This window comes from Chrysemys picta, chromosome 11, assembly GCF_011386835.1.
Source record: "Chrysemys picta bellii isolate R12L10 chromosome 11, ASM1138683v2, whole genome shotgun sequence".
NCBI classification, from domain to species: Eukaryota; Metazoa; Chordata; order Testudines; family Emydidae; genus Chrysemys; species Chrysemys picta.
The window spans coordinates 43,830,085-43,855,390 of NC_088801.1; the positions used below are offsets into that span (position 1 = coordinate 43,830,085).

Consider the following 25,306-nt stretch of genomic DNA (forward strand, 5'->3'; position numbering starts at 1 on the left):
AAAAATTGACCTAAGTGATGTGCTTGGGTTGGGGGCAATATGTTTTTTTGGATTAGGCACAGGACTAGGAATCAGAGGAGCTGATTGCTAGTCCTATGTATAGGGCAGAATTGGACGTAAAGCCTCCCATAGCTCGTCATGCACACTAGTTGTTGCCAAGAAAAAGGATTAAAACCAACTTGCAGTTATCACAAGTCAAATAAAGCTGGAAAAAATATTCATAAAGTGAACTTCACTTTTTGAACTTTCAAGTTTCCTGAATGTGTTGCCTAATTTTTCTTTTGCCTTGTGTTGGCTAGAAATATTCTACCCAGGCGTGTGGCATTGATTCAAAGTCAATGGCAAAACGCAGAGTGACTGATGGAAAGGGAGCAGGTCCATCTGTGACATTTCAAGAGGACTGGTTTAATTTTGGTGAATTTAATGGGACGATCAAAAATTAGGTTAATTTATTAATAGAAAGCGAGCTTCAATTTTAGCTCTGGAGAGACTAAGATCTCATTACATTTGGAGAATTGTTTTTTATTTTAACTCTTTTAATACGCTATTGGGGGGATACGATGTTGCTTCAAAGTTCAGGCAGAATTTGGGAAATAAGTCCTAATGGATCTGAGCTTATTGTAACACAGGAAAGCTCAAAGCTGGTACGCCATTTCTGAGATTTTTCTTTACTTTCTAAAATACAGCTGTTGATCATAGTGTAGGCACTGACTCCATGGGTGCTCTGGGGCTCAAGCACCTAAGGAAAAAAATAGTGGGTGTTTAGCACCCACCAGCCACAGCTGTTTGGCGGCACCGCTGATCAGCTATTTGGTGGTGCTCATAGGCGCCGACTTCCACTGTTCCTGGTGGGTGCTCGCCCCCTTCCTGGCCCCGCCCCTGCACCAACCTCGCCCCGCCCCCCCCAAGTCCCTGCCTCTCCTCCCCTGAGCACACCGTGTCCCCGCTCCTCCCCCTCCATTATTCCCTCCTTCCTGGAAAGTCCTAAGCACCTCCAAACAGCTGTTTGGCATTGGGAAGTGCTGGGAGGTAGGCAGAGGAGCGAGGATGCAGCGTGCTCAGGGGGTGAGGAGGAGGTGGGGCTGGGGGTGAGGGGAGCTTGGCTGCAGAGCACCCACTAATTTTTCCCCTTGGGTGCTCCAGCCCCAGAGCACCCACGGAGTCGGCACCTATGGTGGTACTGCCAATCAGCTGTTTGGTGACTGGAGAAAGTGCTTAGGGGAGGGTGGAAAGCAGTGAGCTGTGGATGGGCAGGGTCTTTGGGGGACAGGGTGGGGGCAGAAAGAGGCGGAGGGTGGGGCCTTGGGGAAGGGGTGGTGTGGGGGCAGGGCCTCGGAAAGAGTGGTAGTGGAATATTCCTGGGGAAAAATAAAAGGGCCTGTGGATCATACTTGTGTTCATAATTTCTCCTATTGTGCTTATATCTGCCTATTTTTCAGTCATGTTTCTCTAATTGTTTCATTAATTCTTTTTTAAAATGTTAGTAGTATTGGTGCTATAAATATTTAATTTTGTTAACACTTGTAATATTTACTGAAGTGTCACCATTGAGCAGATGCTCATGCACATGTATGTTATAAAATTTACTACATTGTATAGTTCTGTTTATAAGCTATATTGTGTGTGAACCAATGTTTACATTCATGGTAAGAAGCTTGGTGTAATTTTGTGAATATATACAGCTAGGTAAGCAATATGTAAGCAATAAAACTGCCTGGATTGAGTTTGCAGTCAGTTATTTAACAAGTTTAATGAGTTTGGTTGTCTCAGCTCTGCTTCTTGAGGGAATTTGTGCACATCAAAAAAGCGCCACTGAGTCTGGCTCAAGTGTCAACATTTATTTATTTATTTAAAGCTTTAGACTTGACTAGAAGGCACTTCACAATAGCTCAGGACAAGAGACCATTGGTAAAGCTGTTGTTCTTGCATGCTACTTGCTAGCACTGTGTTTGGCTTTAACAACAGTGCGTACTCTTCCTGAACACCTTTAAACGCTTAAGTGTCAGATCACTGTCTTCCTCTGCCAATGCTAAATATAATTTTTTCTGCATAAGTGAACTCAATGGAGACCAGTCATGTTAAAACCCATTTGATTTTCATTTACCCAAAAGCTACACTGCTTAAAAAAAATATTTAAAAGATCTTTATCGTTCAGCATAAATGGCTAAAAACTTGTTCTTTTAGCTATTACATGACTGAACCAATTGTACAGTTCAGTGAACTGGGATTATCATCTTTGCTTTCTGCCATGTCAGAGCTTTCTGAAGTGCAGCATTTTTAAACATTAAAATTGATTTTTGATTTGTATTAAATTGTATGGATCTTGAAAAACCAATATTGATATAAATCTCTGCAGCACATACTTATATATCATATTTGTACAGTATGAAAACATAGTTAAAATGGACCAGCAGTCCTTGGCATACTAATGTGAAAGTGGGGACAACCCTTGAGTGTAACTTTGTTAGTTTTTCAGCATCTGGACTGAAAAAAGCTAGGACTATCATACAGATATATTTGTTTCTTGTAGAAGAAGCTGTACTACAGGCTGATACACAAAAGTAGTATATGTTGTTTTTTTTTAAATGAAGGAGGTACTCCATTTGTTTGTCAGTGTGGAATATCTACTTTCCCCTATTCATCTATATTGTAAGAGGGACAAGTGCATCACTGTTGCATTCTGAAGAATTGTGTCCATTTATACCAATGTGAATTTGGCCTTATATTGGATGTCTTTTAAAGCTCAGTATTTACCTCTCCAAGTATTTATGGTACCCATATACTTAAAATAAGACGGTACTATGGTCACTACAGGTATCTGGAGCATTAAATACTGTTTTTAATGGCACCCACCATGTGTGTGCTTTAACTTTAAACAAATATGAATAGGACTTTTAGTGGCAAGCCATGGGTTAGAATTATATCAGCTTGAGAAAGTATTTCACAAACAGGGTACCTTGAAGGGCCCCGCTCTATAGTGTGAAATCACAAGCATGGAAAGAGCTCGCTGAGGCAAGGGCAACGTCTTAGTAACATGGGGCTAAAACCTCAGACTCTAAAATCCAAGTGGTAGATGTTTCCAGCTCACTAGAGAGCAAGCAGGTGCAGGATTTTCCTCTCGTCTAGACGTAAGATTTCTAGGAGATGCCTTAACTTTTCAGCACTATTCCTCCATCTTAGGATCTAAATCTTGTACTAATCTCCCTGACTAAGCATCCTTTTTGATGCTGTGGTGAGAAGCACCCTTAGATTTTCCGTCTTTTACAGGTGGTCATTCTGGTTGCAATCTCTTTGCCAAAGGAGTTAAGGTCTTATTGGAAAACAGCAGTACTGCATCTCTGATGAGGGCAAAGTTATGTTAAGAGTTAACACAGGCTTTATTTCCAAAATAAACCCAGTTACAATAATTTTTTTTTCTTCTATCCTTTTTTGCCCACAGGCAAAATACCCTTTAAATAAATAAATAATTTTTAAAAACAAAACAAAGCCAATCAAGCAACCTACAAACCCTCTGAACACACATACCTCTGCCATACTGTTGATGTCGTCAGGGCTCTAATAATCAACACTGAACGTGGCACACCATTAAAAAAACCAAAACTCTAGCTTTGCTGATTTAACACTTTATCATAAAAAATAAAACAAACAAACAAAAAGGCTGCCAAGGCTTCAATTATTAGGTGGCTAAATTGGTGCTTTTCAGAAGCCTTCAAAAATAGTCCACCCTTTCCCCCCTCAAACGTTTATGCTCATTTATTCAGAGTCATGGCAGCTTCCTGGCTTGGAGGATTATTTGAAACATATAAAGAGACATGTTGGATGGTCTCCTGGTCATGTTTCTATACCTCCTCTAAGTTTGACAAATTAAATGTGCAGGTCTCATCAGTCCCTGCCATTGGAAGGAGGGATCCGTACTATGCTCCCCCAATAAATTAAATTGGGGTGGGAGGAGAGGACACATCTGTTTCCTCGTTCATCTTTTCTTTTCCCCGGGGGTAACACACATTGTATATCCCATTTTTATGGATCTGCTGACTTTTCCTGTGAAGAAGAATAAGAACATTTATCTGATTGTCCCTGAACATTTTCCTTTCTTCTAGTAGGAAAGTCTGCAGATTCAACCCACCTGGCACAAGGCTTATAGTTCTGAATGAGGCTTAAATTGTTGCTTTCTCCTTAATTTTCTTTATGGGCACAATGTATATATGTTTGCTAGTAGTTGGGGTTAAATTTGAAGTTGTTTTTCAGTAAGGAGTGTTTGTATGACTATCCTGTTCTTGCTAATAACCTATGCAATAAAGTTTGAAGGAATTAGTTCTGTGAAGCAACTTTGGAAGTACTTTGAACTGGCTGGGTCTTCACAGGTGTGGCCATTCCAGCCTGTCTAGATTGACAGGTCTAGTTCTGCATCCAAGGTGCTTCAAGCTATGGTAAAATGCATTGTAATGCATCTGTGGGCTTTCCTGCTAGAAGAAAGGAAATTTGGGGATAAGTTAAAATCTTGTTTGCTATTGTCAGAGTGAAAAGCAACATTTGTACTGATTGGGTAATGTCAAGCAAGCATAGGTAAATATTTGTGAGATCCGTTAAATGTATTGATGAAACCATATTATAGAACAATGACTACGAGTGAATCTTTTTGTTTGCTTACAGATACGTAATGAAACTTTTCAGAGTGAAAGTGATTCATTCTCTCTTTTTCTCTCCCATTTTTGTTTTAATTAAGGACAAGTTTGGATGCCTTTTTGAGTTCATCTCCTCCTTTCCAGAAGATAAACTGTGAAATTGAATAATGTGGAAAATCCTTCCCCTCTCTTTTTGTATGTGACTTTGAGAAAAGATTGGTATGGTCTTAACAGCACAAGATCATCTCTAGAAATTAGCTGCAACTATGAGTTCAGAGGAGAAGGGTGTATCTCCTGCTCACAAAACATCCACCCCATCACATAAAAGTGCCTCCTCTTCATTGTCATCTCAGAGGGACAGTAAGCAGGTAAGGAAAAGATCCTAGACAACTTACTTTCATCTCTGACTTGTAACGTTTGGTGGATTTATTAATTCATTCTTCCTCATGGTAGCAAAATCTGATGCTCAGTAGTTAAAACTCTTTCGATAATAGAATTGGGCATTTCCAATGGAGGTAAGATATGTCAATGTTTCAGTAAGTTCCTTTTGCCTTTTTCTGCTGTGACTTGGAAAAGAGATGGATGTGGAAGCTATTTGGGGGAAATAAACTCTAGACCTATGACATAGATGCAGGGTAGTAGGAAGGGGGATAGAATTATGTGGGCATGGTTAAGGAAGAATTCTTCCTAAGTCTTTCTCCTTTAGTTCTGGGGGGCATTTTCCTTAGAGGTGTTAACCTATGAATGCTTAAATGTTTTGCGTACCGTGTGTGAATATTTAACTTCAGATCTAACTACAGATATGTGTCATCTGTTCAGTATGGCGTGGCTTGCCGGGCAGGCAACAAGGTTCTATTTGAAAAGGTGTATTGTATCATAAACCTTTTGTAGAAACACAAAATTACAGAAATTGTATCTGATTTAGTAGGGATTCAGGTAGAATGCTCCACATTATATTGTACAATCCCAGTTATGCTGGGCTTCCATTGCTAATATGCTCCCCAGGATCTGTGCAGTTGGAAAGCCTCACCCTGGGTAAACTCCATAGCACTCCACTCATGTTTAGGGCCCTACCAAATTCATGGTCCATTTTGGTCAATTTCATGGTCAGAGGATTTAAAAAATAATAAATTTCACGATTTCAGCTATTTAATTGTAATTGTAGGGGTCCTGACCCAAAAAGGAGTTGGGGGTGGGGAGGAGTCACAAGGTTATTGTAGGGGAGGTTGTGGTACTGCTACCCTTACTTCTGCACCGGTGCTAGCGGTGGTGCTGCCTTCATCATGATAACTGGTAAAGTACATAAGCCAATTTTTTTTTTAAATGGGTGCTTAAGGTTAGGCTGCTAATTCCATATTTAAGCACTGTGACAAAGTTCCTTCTCTATCTTGGTGGGTCCTGCGCTTATTGGCGGATTTTCTTGCCTCAGAGATTCACCATGTGGGTTGGGGAACAGCCCAGAGACCTTCCCCTCTGGTAGAAGGGAGGTTTGGGGGGGAACCCGGTCCCGCCCTCTGCTCCGGGTTCCAGCCCAGGGTCCTGTGGACTGCAGCTGTCTAGAGTGCCTCCTGGAACAGCTGCACAACAGCTACAATTCCCTGGGCTACTTCCACATGGCCTCCTCCCAACACCTTCTTTATCCTCACCACAGGACCTTCTTCTTAGTGTCTGTTAATGCTTATACTGCTCAGTCCTCCAGCAGCACCTCCTTTCACTCCCAGCTCCTTACACCCACACCACAAGCTGAAGTGAGCTCCTTTTTAAACCCAGGTGCCCTGATTAGCCTGCCTTAATTGATTCTAGCAGCTTCTTGATTGGCTGCAGGTGTTCTAATCAGCCTGTCTGCCTTAATTATTTCCAGAAAGTTCCTGATTGTTCTGGAACCTTCCCTGTTACCTTACGCAGGGAAAAGAGACCTACTTAATCTGGGGCTAATATATCTGCCTTCCATCACTCTCCTGTAGCTATCTGGTGTGACCCTGTCACAGCACATAAATATATAGCATGAAGTTTAAAAATGCTGAGCACGCAGAGGCTCCACTGTACTGAACACTTCAAAAGCCGGGCACACATTTAGGTGCCTAAGTATGGACGTAGCATCCTGGTTTTAAGCACTACTTTTTGAAAATATTGGCCATCATATTTAAAACGCATGATAATGTTATGGGAGAGGAATCCATAGGAGCGCCAATGGCTTGTGAGTGATGAATTTTGACGTGATGCTGAGCTAGCCCATATGATAGCCACTGAAGGTGTTAGTGTACACAAGACAATAAGCACCAGGAATGTTGTTCCTATTCTACAAAAACTCAGAAGAGAGAATAAATCACCCCATTTTTGTCCTACTGTCCCCATTATGATTGCAGTTTTAATGTATATTTCCAGCTTAGTACATTGCTTGTGTGGTTTTTTTTTAATCTTTCTTGAGAATTAATAAAGAAAAAAATTAGAAAAAGTATATTTCTTGCCATGAGGGGCCTTGAAAATTTTGTGCTGCTGCCTTCTTAGACTTTTCATAAGTCATTTTTGGAGGCGGCAGTTGGGTAAATAGCAGTTTCCTCAATGGGGTAATCTGTGTGGAAATGGAGTGTAATATGATTGGATATAGTGTCAGTATGGATTTCATTGTCACTGTGAGGATAACATTTGATATTTCTGGACTGTGAATGATTGAAATCCTCTTGTCATATAATTCCTATCAAAGTCAAACTAGCAATTATGGAACAGTTTTGCAGTAAATTATGGTGCAGGAAACTGAATGAGTGTGAAGACAACTATGACAAATCCTTTCAGAGAGGGTGGAAAATTTCCTGCTGCATAAGTATGCAGGCATTTTAATGTAGGTGGTTTATTTGTGCAACATACATCATCTCAGCGAAGTAGTCGTTAGAAGAAGGCTCTAACATTGCCACTTTGCAGACTCCATAACTAAATAATTGATGAACAGAGTCTACTGCAGCCAGCAGTAAAAGAGAAGCTGGGTTCAAATTTTAATCAACAAGGAGACTTACCATCGTTCAGTTGTAGCTGAACATTGCTAATTCACAGTAATGACCAGGGAACCCATTACAAATTAGGGTCAAAATGTAACATTTAGCCACTCACCAGGGTAGGGTTGTTGTGAAGTCCTACCTAGCAGTCCTTGGGGAGCTCTTCAGGATGATTCAGTGTGCTTCCCTTGGTGCAGCTCTCTATTCTGAGAGCCAGTGTTGGGCTCGGGGTGGGCCACAGCCATGAGCCCTTGTCAACTCTGCTCCCTTTGAGGCACCAGAGCTTCCCAGGGATGCACCAGGAGAGCAGTCTCTGCAGTGTGGTAAACATAAGGACTTTTCTCGGCCCCACAAGTAGGGGAGACTCTTGTCCCCACCACACAATTAACTCTGAAAAGGCTAGTCATAATCTGATGCTCAGCAAGTAAGAAATCAGAGTTTTTAAAAGTAAGAGCAAATATCACAAAGTATGTGCTGTCCATTTGTGACAGTTTTGGGTTAGTTTTAAATGTATGGTAATCATAATGTGTTGTTAAATGTATGATCACATGCTGCAAAAATAAAGATGTCTTTGTACTATAGTCTCTCACTCTAACACTTCAGTATTAAATCCTGGCTGAGAAGACAGGAAGAGGTCAGTTTTTTTTTTTTTTTGGCAAGTTATAAAGGATCTGATCCTGCAAACACTTACATATGCAAATAACCTTTCACATGTGAGTAGTTCCATTTAAGTCAATAAGAGTACTCACATGAATAAAGTTAATCTTCTGTGTAATAGTTTGCATGATCAAGCCCAATATATGGATGTTAGCAGGGTTCTATCGTATCATTTAGAGATAATATGGGCCAAGATTTTCAGAAGTAACTTGTGATTTTGGGTGCCTAACTGAGACACCTTGAAGGACCTGATTTTCAGAAGGTGGGTCTCAACATTTTTTGATAAACAGGCCCCCTTGAAGTATCTCAGGTGGGCATCCAAAAGCTGAGGCATGAAAAATCACTGGTCACTTTTTGAGAATCATGGCGTGTGTGTGTGTGTGTGTGTGTGTGTGTGTGTGTGTGTATTACATCACACACACAAAAACTATGTTAAAAGAACATTATTAAGGTTGTAAATTCAAGCACTGAAAAGTTAGGAGATGACAGAATTAAGATTGCCTGTGCATCCTTAGTTCGTCCCTCTCCTGCGTATGCCTTATGAATAGAACTGGTCAGACAATTTATATCGAAACAGTTTTCCATCAAAATATGCTATTTTGATTAAACTTGTTTTTTCATCTAATCATACAGATTTTGTTGAAATTTCCCAAGAAAATTATTTTTGAAACAAAACATTTTTCACTGCAGAAATATTTTTCAAAATGTTATATTTATATATTACTTTTATTCATCTTACTTTTCTTTTACATAGTAGTCAAAATACTCTATTAATTTGTTTTATTTTTATATTTTATTTTTACAATTAAGGGCAGCTGCTATTTAGTACTGATTGAAACATCTTATTATCTAGTTCAGTGTCTCCTGTTTATATTGTAATTTAAAGAGTTTGACACTTTGAACAAGAACAGAAAATAAGCACTCACTACTGTAATAAATGAGCAGCAGTTTTAATGCCCTAGAAAAAGTAGTCCAAGCTAACATTAAAATATTAATATAAAACACATTTTGAAATAAAATTTTTGTTTTGAAACAAACATTTAAAATAATTCCAAACCAAAAATTTCCAAAATGATTTATTTTTTTGAAACTTTCATTTCACAGGAAATTTTGAAAATGTTTATTTATATTCTGAATCAGAAATAAAAACAAATTTTCAGGAAATTTTCATGTTTTGAAAACAGAAATTCAGAGTTTTGACCTGCTCTAATTATGGTCGTCTTTAATTACATGAATCCATAGTATTTTTTCCCCCACAGACCTCTGCTTCATTCAGTGCACGGGTGCACCTGTTCTGGGAAGAAATCAAGGTTGTGTAGTAAAAGAGGCTAGTGAATGAAGCAGGGGATTGCAGAGATTTCACCTCTAGTATTGCTGACTGGGAACTCGCTGCTTTGTTCAGCTACATAACAGAGATGGAAAACACACACGAACTAAACAGGAAGTAAGGTGGGGTCGAGCATGGCTCCAACCCATACTACTCTGAGTAACTCAGTTAACTCTTTGAGGACCACTTTACCACAGATGGTCTCATAGCTAAGATAGGTGACTTCTGCACACAGAGCAGGTACAGCACAAGCACTGGCAGGCTTCTCCACACTGTCCTGCTTATGTGCCTCAACCCTGTTCTAGGTGTCAAAGGGTATTCCAGGCTGCGTAACTGCTGAAGGCTCTGCTGAAACTGTCTGTAATGTGATTATGCTGCTGGAAATGCCACTGGGCATGGTAATTGAGATGCTGAATTTGTGGTGTGGATGCTTATCCACCACAGGCCAGCAATACAGAATTCAGTGTCCAACGTGTTCAGGCTTAGGTTTTGCTGGTGGGAGAAGTGTAGGTTTGGAATGTGCTCTGAATGAGCCCCGACTGCCCACATGCTGGCTCGTGTTTATTGTTTCTCACACTTGAGTCTCTGATTGTGTTCTGTATGTTTTCCTTTGCTTTCCCCCTCCTTTCCCTGTGCTTCCAGAAAACTAACACTTTATCCAGTTAATAAACATTTACAAAACAAAGAATGTTTGAAAAATAAAGAGAAATGGAAGTTTTAAGGTGAGATCTACAGAAGAAGCAATTCGGTGATCTGGAGGGAGGACAGGTATATCTGACAAATGAACTGTCAGGCTGGAGGGAGGTTACTAGTGGAATTCCTCAGGGATTGGTTTTGGGACCAATCTTATTTAATCTTTTTATTACTGACCTTGGCACAAAAAGTGAGAGTGTGCTAATAAAGTTTGCGGATGACACAAAGCTGGGAGGTATTGCCAATATAGAGAAGGACTGGGATATCATACAGGAAGATCTGGATGACCTTGTAAACTGGAGTAATAGTAATAGGATGAAATTTAATAGTGAAAAGTGCAAGGTCATGCATTTAGGGATTAATAACAAGAATTTTTGTTATAAGCTGGGGTCTCATCAGTTAGAAGTAACAGAGGAGGTGAAGGACCTCGGGTATTGGTTGATCACAGGATGACTATGAGCCGCCAATGTGATATGGGTGTGAAAAAAGCTAATGCGGTCTTGGGATGCATTAGGCGAGGTATTTCCAGTAGAGATAAGGAGGTGTTAGTACTGTTAAACAAGGCACTAGTGAGACCTCATCTGGAATACTGTGTGCAGTTCTGGTCTCCCATGTTTAAGAAGAATGAATTCAAACTGGAACAGGTACAGAGAAGGGCTACTCAGTCATCTATCTGCCGTCCTGAATGGGAAAACTGAGAAGGGTGCTGCTTGCCAGGAGCTAGGATTCACAATGTGACAGAGAGACTGCCGAGACTCATCACGCCCTTGGATCACTTACCCCTTCCTGCTTCTCCACGTGGGCACCAATGATACTGCCAAGAATGACCTTGAGCGGATCACTGCAGACTACGTGGCTCTGGGAAGAAGGATAAAGGAATTTGAGGCGCAAGTGGTGTTCTGGTCCATCCTCCCTGTGGAAGGAAAAGGCCTGGGTAGAGACCATCAAATCCTGGAAGTCAATGAATGGCTACGCAGGTGGTGTCGGAGAAAAGGCTTTGGATTCTTTGACCATGGGATGGTGTTCCAAGAAGGAGTGCTAGGCAGAGACAGACTCCACTTAATGACGAAAGGGAAGAGCATCTTCACAAGCAGGCTGGCTAACCTAGTGAGGAGGGCTTTAAACTAGGTTCACCAGGGGAAGGAGATCAAAGACCTGAGTAAGTGGGGAAGTGGGATGCCGGGAGGAAGCACGAACAGAAGAGTGCAAGAGGGGAGGACTCCTGCCTCATACTGAGAAATCAGGATGATCAGTGAGTTATCTTAAGTGCCTATACACAAATGGAAGAAGCCTGGGAAACAAGCAGGGAGAACTGGAGTCCTGGCACAGTCAAGGAATTATGATGTGATTGGAATAACAGAGACCTGGTGGGATAAATTACATGACTGGAGTATTGTCATGGATGAATATAAACTGTTTCAGGAAGGACAGGCAGGACAGAAAAGGTGGAGGAGTTGCACTGTATGTAAGAGAGCAGTATGACTGCTCAGACCTCCAGTATGAAACTACAGAAAAACCTGAGAGTCTCTGGATCAAGTTTAGAAGTGTGAGTAACAAGGGTGATGCCATGGTGGGAGTCTGCTATAGACCACCAGACCAGGGAGATGAGGTGGACAAGGCTTTCTTCTGGCAACTAACAGAAGTTACTAGATCACAGGCCCTGGTTCGCATGGGGGACTTTCAATCACCTCGATATCTGCTGGGAGAGCAATACAGCGATGCACAGACAATCCAGGAAGTTTTTGGAAAGTGTAGGGGACAATTTCCTGGTGCAAGTGCTGGAGGAACCAACTAAGGGAAGAGCTCTTCTTGACCTGCTGCTCACAAACAGGGAAGAATTAGTAGGGGAAGCAAAAGTGGATGGGAACCAGGGAGGCAGTGACCACGAGATGGTCAAGTTTAGGATCCTGACACAAGGAAGAAAGGAGAGCAGCAGTATACGGACCCTGGACTTCAGAAAAGCAGATGTTGACTCCCTCCGGGAACTGATGAGCAGAATCCCCTGGGAGAATAACATGAGGGGGAAAGGAGTCCAGGAGAGCTGGCTGTATTTTAAAGAATCCTTATTGAGGTTGCAGGAACAAACCATCCCAATGTGTAGAAAGAATAGTAAATACGGCAGGCGACCAGCTTGGCTTAACAGCGAGATTCTTGCTGATCTTAAACACAAAAAAGAAGCTTACAAGAAGTGGAAGATTGGACAAATGACCAGGGAGGAGTATAAAAATATTGCTCAGGCACGCAGGAGTGAAATCAGGAAGACCAAATCACACTTGGAGTTGCAGCTAGCAAGAGCTGTTAAGAGTAACAAGAAGGGTTTCTTCAGCTATGTTAGCAACAAGAAGAAAGTCAAGGAAAGTGTGGGCCCCTTACTGAATGAGGGAGGCAACCTAGTGACAGAGGATGTGGAAAAATTAATGTACTCAATGCTTTTTTTGCCTCTCTCTTCACGAACAAGGTCAGCTCCCAGACTACTGCATTGGGCAGCACAGCATGGGGAGGAGGTAACCAGCCCTCTGTGGAGAAAGAAATGGTTCAGGACTATGTAGAAAAGCTGGATGAGCACAAGTCCATGGGGCTGGATGCGCTACATCCGAGGGTGCTAAAGAAGTTAGCGGATGTGATTGCAGAGCCATTGGCCATTATCTTTGAAAACTCATGGTGATCGGGGGAAATCCCAGATGACTGGAAAAAGGCTAATGTAGTGCCCATCTTTAAAAAAAGGAAGAAGGAGGATCTGGGGAACTACAAGCCGGTCAGCCTCAGCTCAGTCCCTGGAAAAATCACGGAGCAGGTCCTCAAGGAATCAATTCTGAAGCACTTAGAGGAGAGGAAAGTGATCAGGAACAGTCAGCATGGATTCACCAAGGGCAAGTCATGCCTGACTAACCTAATTGCCTTCTACGATGAGATAACTGGCTTTGTGGATGAGGGGAAAGTAGTGAACGTGTTATTCTTTGACGTTAGCAAAGCTTTTGATACGGTCTCCCACAGTATTCTTGCTGGCAACTTAAAGAAGTATGGGCTGGATGAATGGACTATAAGGTGGATAGAAAGCTGGCTAGATCATCGGGCTCAACGGGTAGTGATCAATGGCTCCATGTCTAGTTGGCAGCCAGTATCAAGGGGAGTGCCCCAAGGGTCGGTCCTGGGGCTGGTTTTGTTCAATATCTTCATTAATGATCTGGAGGATGGCGTGGACTGCACCCTCAGCAAGTTTGCAGATGACACTAAACTGGAAGGAGTGGGAGATACGCTGGAGCGTAGGGATAGGATACAGAGGGACCTAAACAGATTAGAGGATTGGGCCAAAAGAAATCTGATGAGATTCAACAAGGACAAGTGCAGAGTCCTGCACTTAGGATGAAAGAATCCCATGCACTGCTACAGACTAGGGACTGAGTGGCTAGGCAGCAGTTCTGCAGAAAAGGACCTAGGGGTTACAGTGGACGAGAAGCTGGATATGAGTCAACAATGTGCCCTTGTTGCCAGGAAGGCTAACGGCATTTTGGGCTGTATAAGTAGGGGCATTGCCAGCAGATCGAGGGATGTGATCATTCCCCTCTATTTGGCATTGATGAGACCTTATCTGGAGTACTATGTCCAGTTTTGGGCCCCACACTACAAGAAGGATGTGGAAAAATTGGAAAGAGTCCAGCGGAGGGCAACAAAAATGATTAGGGGTCTGGAGCACATGACTTATGAGGAGAGGCTGAGGGAACTGGGATTGTTTAGTCTGCAGAAGAGAAGAATGAGGGGGGATTTGATAGCTGCTTTCAACTACCTGAAAGGGAGTTCCAAAGAGGATGGATCTAGACTGTTCTCAGTGGTACCAGATGACAGAACAAGGGGTAACAGTCTCAACTTGCAGTGGGGGAGGTTTAGGTTGGATATTAGGAAAAACTTTTTCACTAGGAGGGTGGAGAAGCACTGGAATGGGTTATCTAGGGAGGTGGTGGAATCTCCTTCCTTAGAGGTTTTTAAGGTCAGGCTTGACGAAGCCCTGACTGGGATGATTTAGTTGGGGATTGGTCCTGCTTTGAGCAGGGGGTTGGACTAGATGACCTCCTGAGGTCCCTTCCAACCCTGATATTCTGTGATTCTACTAGGATGATCTGAGGAATGGAAAACCTGTCTTATGAAAGGAGACTCAAAGAGCTCGGCTTGTTTAGCCTAACTAAAAGAAGGCTGAGGGGAGATATGATTGCTCTCTATGAATATATCAGAGGGATAAATACCAGGGAGGGAGAGGAATTATTTAAGCTCAGTACCAATGTGGACAAAAGAACAAATGGATATAAACTAGCCATCAGGAAGTTTAGACTTGAAATTAGACGAAGGTTTCTAACCATCAGAGGAGTAAAGTTCTGGAACAGCCTTCCAAGGGGAGCAGTGCGGGCAAAAGACATATCTGGCTTCAAGACTAAGCTTGATAAGTTTATGGAGGGGATGGTATAATGGGATAGCCTAATTTTGGCAATTAATTGATCTTTGACTATTAGCGGTAAATATGCCCAATGGCCTGTGATGGGATGTTAGATGGGGTGGGATCTGAGTTACTGCAGATAATTCTTTCCTGGGTGTCTGGCTGGTGAGTCTTGCTCACATGCTCAGGGTTTAGCTGATTGCCATATTTGGGGTCCAGAAGGAATTTTACTCCAGGGCAGATTGGCAGATGCTATCATGTCATCCCTCAGTCTTCTCTTCTCCAGACTGAACAAATCCATTTTTTTTCAACCTTCCCTCATAGGTCATGTTTTCTAGACCTTTAATCATTTTTGTTGTTCTTCTCTGGACTTTCTCCAGTTTGTCCACATCTTTCCTGAAATGTGGCACCCAGAACTGGACACAATACTCCAGTAGAGACCTAATCAGCACGGAGTAGAGCAGAAGAATTACTTCTTGTGTTTTGCTTATGTAACCCTTCTGCCAGGTGGAGCCGGCAGCAACCAGGGCCGGGTTCAATATCTAGGGGTTTCTTTCCATCCATTCAACACAGAACCGGCTTGAGCCCCCACCCAGTAACCTGGGAAAATTACATACCACTCCTGGGTGCCTCTGAGAGGCAATATTTCCCCATTCACAAGCACAGAGTCTGAGTGTAGAAAAGAAACTTTTAATGAAAGGAGGGAAGTCACCTGACACTAATTAGGGAAAATGCCACAAGCAGGATTCATAATCATAAAACCGTGAGCAGGACACCCACCCCAGAGTGCAGGGGCAGTGTCTTCTGCCTCATGTTCTTGAGTTTTGCAACCAAAAGTTCCTTTTCTGTGCCCTTCTCTGCTCCCTCACCATACCCCACTCACCGTGGTTGTCCTTGGTCATTGAGGACCCAGGGTTCAGATGTGCATCTGTGTGAGTTCACCTCCCACCTGGGGAAGAAGGCACCTTGCTTGCTCCGCCATCACTGCTCACTGCACCCGCTGGCCGACTGTTAGTTACCTTCTGCTGCTACCTGCCTCTCTGCTGTGACCGCTGCACGTCAGTCTCTTAGTGACTGTCAGCTCTTACTGTTCTTCTTCGATTGCTTGCTCATGTCCATTCCATATTAGGTGTGTGTGCTCGCCACATGCACCGGTGCCAGCAGGTTTTCGCTCAGCAGTATCCGTAGGGGACTGGCTCTGGTTCACTCTGGAGTGGCGCCCATATGGCGCGGTATAAGGGGCGCTGCCAGCTCCCCCCACCCTCTGTTCCTTTTTGCCACCAGTGACGGTGTTGGAACGTCTGCTGCTTTGGCTAGCATTGATTCCTTCTCTGTTCTTGCGAACTTTGAAATCCTGTAAAATAGTTATAAGTAGTCAGTAGTTTTCTTACTTACCCTTAGTAGTAGTTCTCAAACTCTCCATTAGTCCCAAATGGGACCCAGCTGGGGGTTGGGGCGTGCCCCGGTCCCCAGGCTTTAAGCCCTGTGATCGCTGCAAACGGCCTGTGCCCATCAGCAGTCCCCATACCAGCTGCCTAAGGTGCTTAGGCGAGGGGCACATAAGTGACAAGTGCATTATCTGCAAATCCTTCAAACCTAGGCTGAAGAAGGAGCGTGCTATCTGTCTAAGAGCACTCCTAATGGAGTCGGCACTCACTCCAGCACTGGAGCAGTGGTCCGACTCCACACCGAGCACCGTGGGCTCCATACACAGTGCTCCCTCGGCACTGTCCACGAGTCAGCACCGGTCTCCCTCCCCGGCTCCGGTCAAGAAGCCAAAATAGACTTCGAGGGGAAGATCTCCTACCTCCCACAAGGAAAAGGAGAGGGCAGGGGGTGAGCCAAGACCCGTGTCTGGCAACTCAACATTCTCCTCGGGAAGTTGGGCCCCAGCTCAAGTCGAGTGGTACAGCCCATCCTGTACTTCGCCTGCAACTCCAGATAGCAGTGCAGGCCCCAGCCAGCTTCAGGTGCCGTCGACGCCTGAAGCTCTTAAAGCAGCTCAGGAGATCCTGAAGCTTCCGGTGCCGCCCTCACTGGCTCCTGTGGTACCCTGGTCTCAGTGAAAACCCGCGTTGCAATCTATGCGTGTGTCCCCGCCTCAGCGGTACTGTTCCCCATCGAGAGGGACGTCCTGCCAGCATTCGCCCACCTCCAGCCATCATGCCTCAGAATGGGAGAGGCAGGCTCAGCTTGACTGTGAACCACTGGATTTCCAACCAGTTATGCACCCTCCTTATAGTAGCTCCATCTAGGTTGTATTTCCGTAGTTTGTTTATGAGATGGTCATGCAAGACAATATCAAAAGTCTTACTAAAATCAAAATATACCACATCTACCGCTTCTCCTGACCCATAAGGCTTGTTACCCTGTCAAAGAAAGCTATTAGGTTGGTTTGATATGATTTGTTCTTGACAAAGCCATGCTGATTGCTACTTATCACCTTATTATCCTCTAGGTGTTTGCAAATTGATTGCTTAAGTATTTGCTCCATTATCTTTCTGGGTACTGAAGTTAAGCTGACTGGTCTATAACTCCCTGAAGTATTCTATAGTAGGGAATTACAGTGTAGCCTAAAGCTGAGAGATGAGCAATAGCGGGTCAGCAAGTGAGATGAGGAAGATAAACTGGATATTGTCCAAGCAGAAGTGTTGTTCAGGTTTGAAGTTAGCAATCAAATGTCATGGAGTGAGAACATGGAAAGAGAAGACATGTCATAGTGGAAAGGATGAGGGGGGAAGTATACAAGTCTTCACCAGAAATAAAAGTGGTGATTAGAGTATTCAAACCAATAAAAGAGAGTCATAAGGACAGTGGCTTCTTGGTGGAGAATGATATACTGACTGTTATAATTGAAAGCTATACTGAGATGAGAAAAGATCTGTGGTTGGCAAGGAATTAGTTACTAACTACCTGTAGAAAGGCAAAGGCAGACAAAAAAGTTTCAAGGCAATTTTACTGGGAGAGTTGGTTTTGAAGTGAGAGGAAACAAATTTCTATGGAATCTTGTTGAATAAAGAGGTTGGAGACAGGATGGTCATTTAGCAAGTGAGGAAGGACCAAGTGAAGTTTTTTTTTCCAGAAGAGAGTAATATCTAGTTTGTGAGATCGGGAGAGATGTATTGCAGATGGAGTGACTGGTGAGAGTGATGATTTAGTTCCCGATCCAGCAAAGGACTTAAACATATGCTTAACCATAAGCATGTGAGTAATCCCATTGAACATCAAAAGGACTACTGACATGCTTTACTTTAAGCACATGCTTAAGTGATTTGCTCAAATGGGGGAAGAATAGGAAAGCAGATTGCAATTGATATTAGAACAGGGCGGCACATCTCTGTGTAATGAAGATGAGAGAGCTCATAGAGGCACGAGTGAGAGAGGAGAGAGTGCCCAATTATAGGAGGATTAGTGGAGAATGAGGTGTCGGGTCTGAAGGCAGGACTGGATTCACCTGTTGTTTTAATTTCACGCTCCCCATGGCAGTTGGGCTCGGGCTGGAGTAAGAAATTACACATTCAAAATAGACATTGTGAGTCATCAGTACCCTGCATGTGGATCAACATGTGACAATGTTTTTTCACAAGCCATCCAGAGGGTTGTGTAGTAAACTCTGCTTTCCATATGTCCCAGTGGATAATGAGCTCCAGTTTTTCACAAATGTCTTGCGAGGTGCCACCAAGTACTGTATAAATGAATTTACATTGCTGATCCATGTACCAGGGTGATGGGAGGTGCATGAGGAGAAACAAGATGTGATTAGAAGTGGAGCAAATTGGTAGAGCTAGGCAGAAAGTAGTAGGTATTGACATATGGGTTGGGGACATAGGGCAACAAATGAATGGTAGAGGGAAGTGATTAGGTAACAGAGAACTGAGTGGCCCAAATGTTTTGTGGGATGATAGTACAACAAGGAAACAAGTGGGGGCTGGCTTGCAGAGAAAAAAGTAAAAACTGCTAAGAGAGTGATTGCTGCTGGCAGTGAGGGAGAAGGAAAGAGGAGTTGGAGTTTGTGACCATTGGAGTGGGCAGGAGAGCTGATTATAACAGGTATGGAATGTTAGCTTATTTGTTACTCATTTTTCTAGTTGCCTTGATGCTCAATAAACTTTTCTGCGTGGCTATTCTAAGAAATAGTTACTGGATTCACTCTCTCTACCTTCCACATTTTCTTAGGGAACACTATCCCACATCATCTTTGCCATTAATTTGATGGTTGAGTTTCTGTTGTGATTTCTGCTACCTGTTTAGTAAGTCTTTGGCTTCTAATTTGAAATAGTATGTTCCTTGTTTTGTTTTAAAAATGTACTTCATTTTATGTCCCTTCCAGGAGACTTTGGAATAAAAGTTTGTACCAGACTGTGTATATGTCTAGTGTGATATTTTTTATTATATTGGGATTTGTAAAATTCTTAACTTACTATTCAGTCATAAAAAGAGATGCAGGTATAGAGAACTTTTTTTGTGAATTCATTATAGATTTCTGCCTCATAAGCAGTGGCAATATAAACTGTTTGGTCTACATGTTATTTACCTATTTATAAAGTGTGCCTTAAGAGCAGTGTTTATTACAGGAGATTATAAAGCAGTACAACGTAATATTTTCTATGTGAAGGGGAGGTTTAAGGTGATTACTGACTGAAATCCTTTATAAAAATGTATCCCTTCCTTTTTAAAAAAAGATGAGCAGAAACAAGCACATTCACTAATTGCCGATAGTTTTGAGAGTCTCAAATGGAAGGTGCTTCTAAGTGCTACATATTATTATTACAGTGACATATAGTTTTCTTCCATTTTGTCTGCTCTATACTGATAATAAAGTTGAGGCACTGTCAGGGACTCAGGTGTTAAAACAAATAACTTAAATAGCAATATGTCACTGAAAAAATAGTGTGTTCATTGAGGGGTTCTGCGAGAACCAAAGAATGAAGTGGCTGAACTGCTAGCAAAACTGAATCTCAAAACAAAATATCTGAATTTGGCCCGCCCACATTTTTAAAATTAATTCATTAATGACTGAATTAGCACATCAAGCAACATTTTTCTTTCATGTATGGGATTTTATTTTTCTTCCCCTCCCCCCTTCGATTCATCAACATTAATGGAGTGAATTACCAGCTCAAGACTATTAAGAAAAGCAACATCCATCCTTTTTATTGTAATGAGCCTGTAATCATCATAAAACTTCCTGTCATATGCCATCATTTGAATTCTCATTCAGTGTTTGCCAGCTTATTTGTTTGCTTTGTTTTGAGTTAAACATGTCAAATCTGGACCACAGGAAAAAAAAATTGTCATCAGAGGATCAAACTCTCTCTTACCTGGAAATCATCCCAAACAAACTATCATTAACGCTAAGGGAATGTTCCTTTTGCTGAGGCTAGTTCTTTGCTATAGCTTTTGCTTTATCTAGTTCTGCTGATATTTTTCTCTAAAACGTTATCCAGAGGTGCAAGCTCTTACTCCTATTAAAAGTCCACCTGAGAAAAGTACTTTTAAAAGCCAAGTACCCTTTCTCCCTTGAGTCCACTAGTAAAGTGGCACAAACTAACACATGCTTGACGTTTCTATAATACAAGAAGTATTATAGAACCTCTCCTGAGGAACAGACGTAGAAGCACATACCTAGATATTACTGTTATGCTACAGAAATGTGGCTGGAGACACATTTATCTTGTAGTTAGAAGGTGACAAGGAGAAAATATTTAGGGGTGGCAGTTTTGCTGCTCAGCACGTTGCTATACAAGACCAGCATGTGCTAACAGAAGAAAAAAAGGTTTAAAGAACTTTGCATGTGTTAGCCATAAAGATATTTGGGATTGTTATTCCTTTGTGTGGTGGTTGACGACCCAGATTGTACGCAGTGGGTATGGAGACAAAGAATACAGGGTCAATAGAGGTGAATGAGGATATGAATGGGGACAATAGTTTAATCATAACAAAAAAGAGAGATTGCCAGAGAATAGAAAGGAGTAGGAGTAGGAATAAATTGATGGAGATGCACTTACATTTCTTCCTACTCAACCTTCCCCTGCAATAACTTTCAAGATTCTCTCTCTCTCTTTATTCCAACATCAGCAAAAAGAAAGCAGATGAAAATGGGAATCAGCATAAGAATTGGGAAGCATATCTCAAGGTTGTTCCATTTACAGATATTATTACTGCAGATGAAACAATGCAGATAAATTCAGTTGATATAATATCTCTAATTAAAAGGAAGGTTAGAGCCACTAGACCTGCAATTGTATTTATTTCTTCCTGTATTCTTACTGCTCTCCCTCATATGACTGGAATAATATGTGTTTTTTAGATATCTTGAAACTGTTTAAACTCTCCCAGAGGATGAAACCCCTGGTGCTAAGAAAAATCTCCATGGATAACATCCCTGGGTCACTGGATTACACCAACAGTACCAATGATCTCACCACACATTAAGCCGTGTGAGCCGTTATCTGGCTTGTTGGAAAAGATGTGTGCCCCTTTAGGGGCCAGAGAGCTGCAGAGTGATTTTCTGCTGCAGCTGCATACCAGGTCAATGTAGGGATGCTGAACCATCCCTCCCAGGTAACCAGAAGAAAGGGGGGACTATATAGGTCCATGGCAGTGCAGGAAAAGTACTCTTTTACCTGGACCAGGCAGAGCAGCATGCACCCTCCCACCCATGGAAGCGGTGAAATACGAGTTTTGTCAGGATCTACTGTGGGCGTTGCATGGGGGCAGGAGGGCGTGGGAAGGAATTTTCCCCACACTGCCAGATTGGCCAAGGTGAAGTGGTTTTTTTCCCACCTTCCCCACAATGGATTTGGGTGGGGGCTTAGTTGGGGTGAACATGAAACGGGAGTTAGGCAATGGTGTCACAACTTATTAATGTAAATGTGGGGAGGATGTCCAGTGCAGGTACTCCATAAAGAAGGGATACAGTGGTCAGATAGAATGGATTGGTAAAGGTTTTAAAAGAGATATTCTTTTGAGGAACAGAAACAGGGATTTCAGGACTCCTATGACTGGTATGGCAGGGAGCCAGCTCCCCCACCCCTTTATAGCCTCCTCTCAACCCTCATTAAAAAGGGGGGGGGGGTGAGATCCCAGCAGTGGATTGGCTGGGGTCCAAGATGGATAAGGGGGAGGGCTGACAGAACCGCACGGATATTATTGAAATGTTTATGGGAATTACCTGCACTGTACACCTTTATTGGCCAGGTTCTCCCAGACATTTAAGAAGAACATTACAGCCTATTTAAACCACATCCAGAGTCTCCTGCCCTTCTTCCAGCATAGCTGGACAATGCATCAAAGCTAGTAAAACAGGCACCAATTAGCCTTCCGCAGATAAGGGAGAAAATACCTTTCTACTTCATATCTTTCATTTCAGACAATATCTTCCCCACTTCCTGTGTGCCGCTCCCAAGGATTACAGGTTCTATTTTATTCACACCATTGCCAATGAAGACAGCAGTGCTGTGAAGAGACAGCTACTGACTCTGCTCCATTAATTATCCAGCTGCTGAATCTTGTGTATGTTTCTGAGCTAAATGGAGAATCCCTGAGCCTGTAGGGCAATGTGAGTGGTAGTTGCTTTGCAGAGCTCTTTCTCTCCCACCCCAAATTCAGTAAATTGAATTAAAATAATTAATTGTGTAAAATAATTAAACAGCAAAACTGGGAAGAAAACACAATGCCAGACTTGTTCTACTCTGCATTTCCTGCCTCTCTACCCACGAAACATCACTTTGAAAATCAAATCTGTGCCTTCCGTGAATAAGATTAATTAAGCCATCTCCAGTCACGATACTTTTATTGTGTTGGAAATTTTCCTCATCCCTCTGATTTGAAGCAGGCCAGCATAAGAACATGCGGGCATTCACTTTGATGGTGAGGAGATTCTCAGATCATTGAACACCAACACAGAAACAAAGTTTTACAAGATTAAAGGGACCACGTAAAATACGTTTTTCCAGTCTTATTCTCAAGAGCAGATAAGCAGCTTTTCACTGCATAAAGGTAGTGAAGAAGCAACATAAGTAGGGCCCTACCAAATTCACAGTCCATTTTGGTCAATGTCATGGTCATAGGATTTTTAAAATAGTAAAATTCATGATTTCAGCTATTTAAATCTGAAATTTCATGGTGGTGTAATTGTAGGAGTTCTGACCCAAAAAGGAGTTGGTGGGGGGTTACAAGGTTATTGTGGATGGGGTGGGGTTGTGGTACTGCTACCCTTACTTCTGCGCTGCTGCTGATGGTGGTGCTGCCTTCAGAGCTGAGCAGCTGGAGAGCAGCAGCAGCTGCTGGCTGGAAGCCCAGCTCTGAAGGCAGAGCCGCCGCCAGCAGCAGCACAGAAGTAAGGATGGCCTGGTATGGTATTGTCACCCCTACTTCTGTGCTGCTGTCTGCAGAGCTGGGCCTTTGGTTAGCAGCTGCCACTCTCCAGCTGCCCAGCTCTGAAGGCAGGAACGCAGAAGTAAGGGTGGCATGGAATGGTATTGCCACCCTTACTTCTGCGCTGCTGCTGGTGGTGGCGCTGCCTTGAGAGCTGGGCGGCCGGCCAACAGCTGCCGCTCTCCAGCTGCCCAGCTCTGAAGTCCGCGCAGAAGTAAGGGTGGCAATACTGTGACCCCACCTACAACAACCTTGTGACCCCCCTGCAACTCCCTTTTGGGTCAGGACCCACAATTTGAGTAATGCTGCTCTCCCCATGAAATCTGTATAGTATAAAAGCATACAAAAGACCAGATTTCATGAGGGGAGAGCAGCTTTCATGGTCAGTGATGCATTTTTCATGGCCGTGAATTTGGTAGGGCCCTAAATACAAGGATAGACTCTTCACTAGCCCTCATCCTTAGGGACTGTGCTTGTCACGGGCTCACCTTCCTGTTGCTGCACTTTGGAATTTTGAAGGAGGGAGGGAGGTGCAGTCATGGGAATGGAGTGGGCTGGGTCTCGTTCAGCTGGAGGTTGTGTGTGCAATGGAATGGAGTATTTTGAGCCCCCTTCGTGCTCACAGATGAGGTAAGTTGTGATAGTCTCGCTCTTTCCCAGCTTCATTTGAAAATTATTCCCGGGATAAAGTGGAGGGAGGGATTGCAGTTAGGGTGAAGGGTTTGGAATGGGCATTGCAGAAAGAGCTCAATTAAACTCCAGGGGTAAAATCTTGGCCCACATCTTGCCACTGACTTCTACAGGGCCAGGACTTCAAGTTAACTGAGAGAAGTTCTGTGGTGTGAGAGGAAGTCCAAGACTGAATGATGGAGAGATTAATTCTTCTTCTCACACCCTCAGGATAAAGTGAGGATGAGGGTCCCAAGCAAATTGATGCTCCTAGAAACACAGATTACTTATTTTTTTTTTTGGTTGTACGAATGCTGTTGGTTCAAATTCCGATGACTGTGTTGACCCCTTGTCTTGTTTGGCCTCTTCCTTCCTCATTCTTCATCTTACTTTTTAGTTTATTGTTGCTATCTATTCCTCTAACTGTCTGTATTTTTAATATTTAAATCCAAAATTTAATAACATTTAGGGCCAGAGTGATAGCAAATAAATAAATAAATAAAATTATATTGTCTGGATGTGGTTTAAATAGGCTGTAACGTTCTTTCAGGATGTCAGACAATCTGCATAATTTCTAGCTGTAATTTTGAGGAAGCATAACACACAAACATGTTTTCCCTTAATGAAAAGCATTCCATATTAAATAATGTCCCCATGGACTTTATCCCAGCAACACATTGCAAAGTAGAGGTAGTTGTTTTGTGTCAGGATATAATAGTCATGACAGAAAATAACCGTAAAGAAGAGATGTATAGGACAATTTCTGAAATAACCTAAAGATGGTAATTTTGTTTGAAAAGAGTCAATTTTCTTGTTTCCAAACAAATAATCAAATAAATGGTCTTCATTAGAGTGTTACTGGCTAATACGCGTGCCACTCAACCCAAGTGGATCTATAAAGATGAGGGCTGCAAAAGAATCATTTGAATTAAAAACACATCATGGAAAGTGTTGCTGGAAATCTGGCAGCCAAAGTTCTGCTGGGTTTCTCCATTCTAAATATTGTACAAAAATGAAATTGCAGTTATGCAACATCCTACTACATTGGCTGTTCCAAATGAGCCCTTCTGAACATCTGTGGTGGGCAACGTTCCATCTCAAAACGGAAGGATTCTTGCCTGCCAAACAAAACTGGCAGTTAAGAAAGTAGGAAAATCATCTTGATTATTATAGTCAAGAAAGACAGTTGCTACCTCCTTAAATGATTGGACCCATGTTTTATGGTTTAGTGTTTTAAATCTGATGTCATGTATAAGTGTATGGAATCTCAACAATTTCAGATTTTTCATTAGGGTTCTTTACTGGAGTTTGTAACTCTAAGGTGCTAACCTCCTGTGAGCACATGAGGTTACTCAACACGTGATGTGGGATTTTTCATTGAACCAACATTACAAGTACAATGCACAAATGTTTGTCCCAGATTGGTCGCTCAGTTTGAGCACTGGGATTGGACTATATGTCGTAAAGCAGAAGTTTCCCGTCTGCAGAGTTCTTGCTGGTGGTCCCCGGAGAGGTGGCTGGTCACATGATCCTGCATCTC

General features: G+C 42.6%; 1 protein-coding gene across 9 annotated transcripts in view; it reads left to right on the forward strand.

Annotated features, from left to right (window-relative positions):
• Positions 1-25,306, forward strand: part of OSBPL6 (oxysterol binding protein like 6) — a 203,203-nt gene that overhangs the window by 81,161 nt on the left and 96,736 nt on the right. For all 9 annotated transcript variants that reach the window (XM_065560806.1, XM_065560808.1, XM_005300469.5 and 6 more), the window contains exon 2: positions 4,727-4,993. In XM_065560806.1, coding sequence (XP_065416878.1) covers positions 4,892-4,993 — 102 coding nt within the window. In that variant the 5' untranslated portion in view covers positions 4,727-4,891. The remainder of the gene's footprint in view (positions 1-4,726; positions 4,994-25,306) is intronic.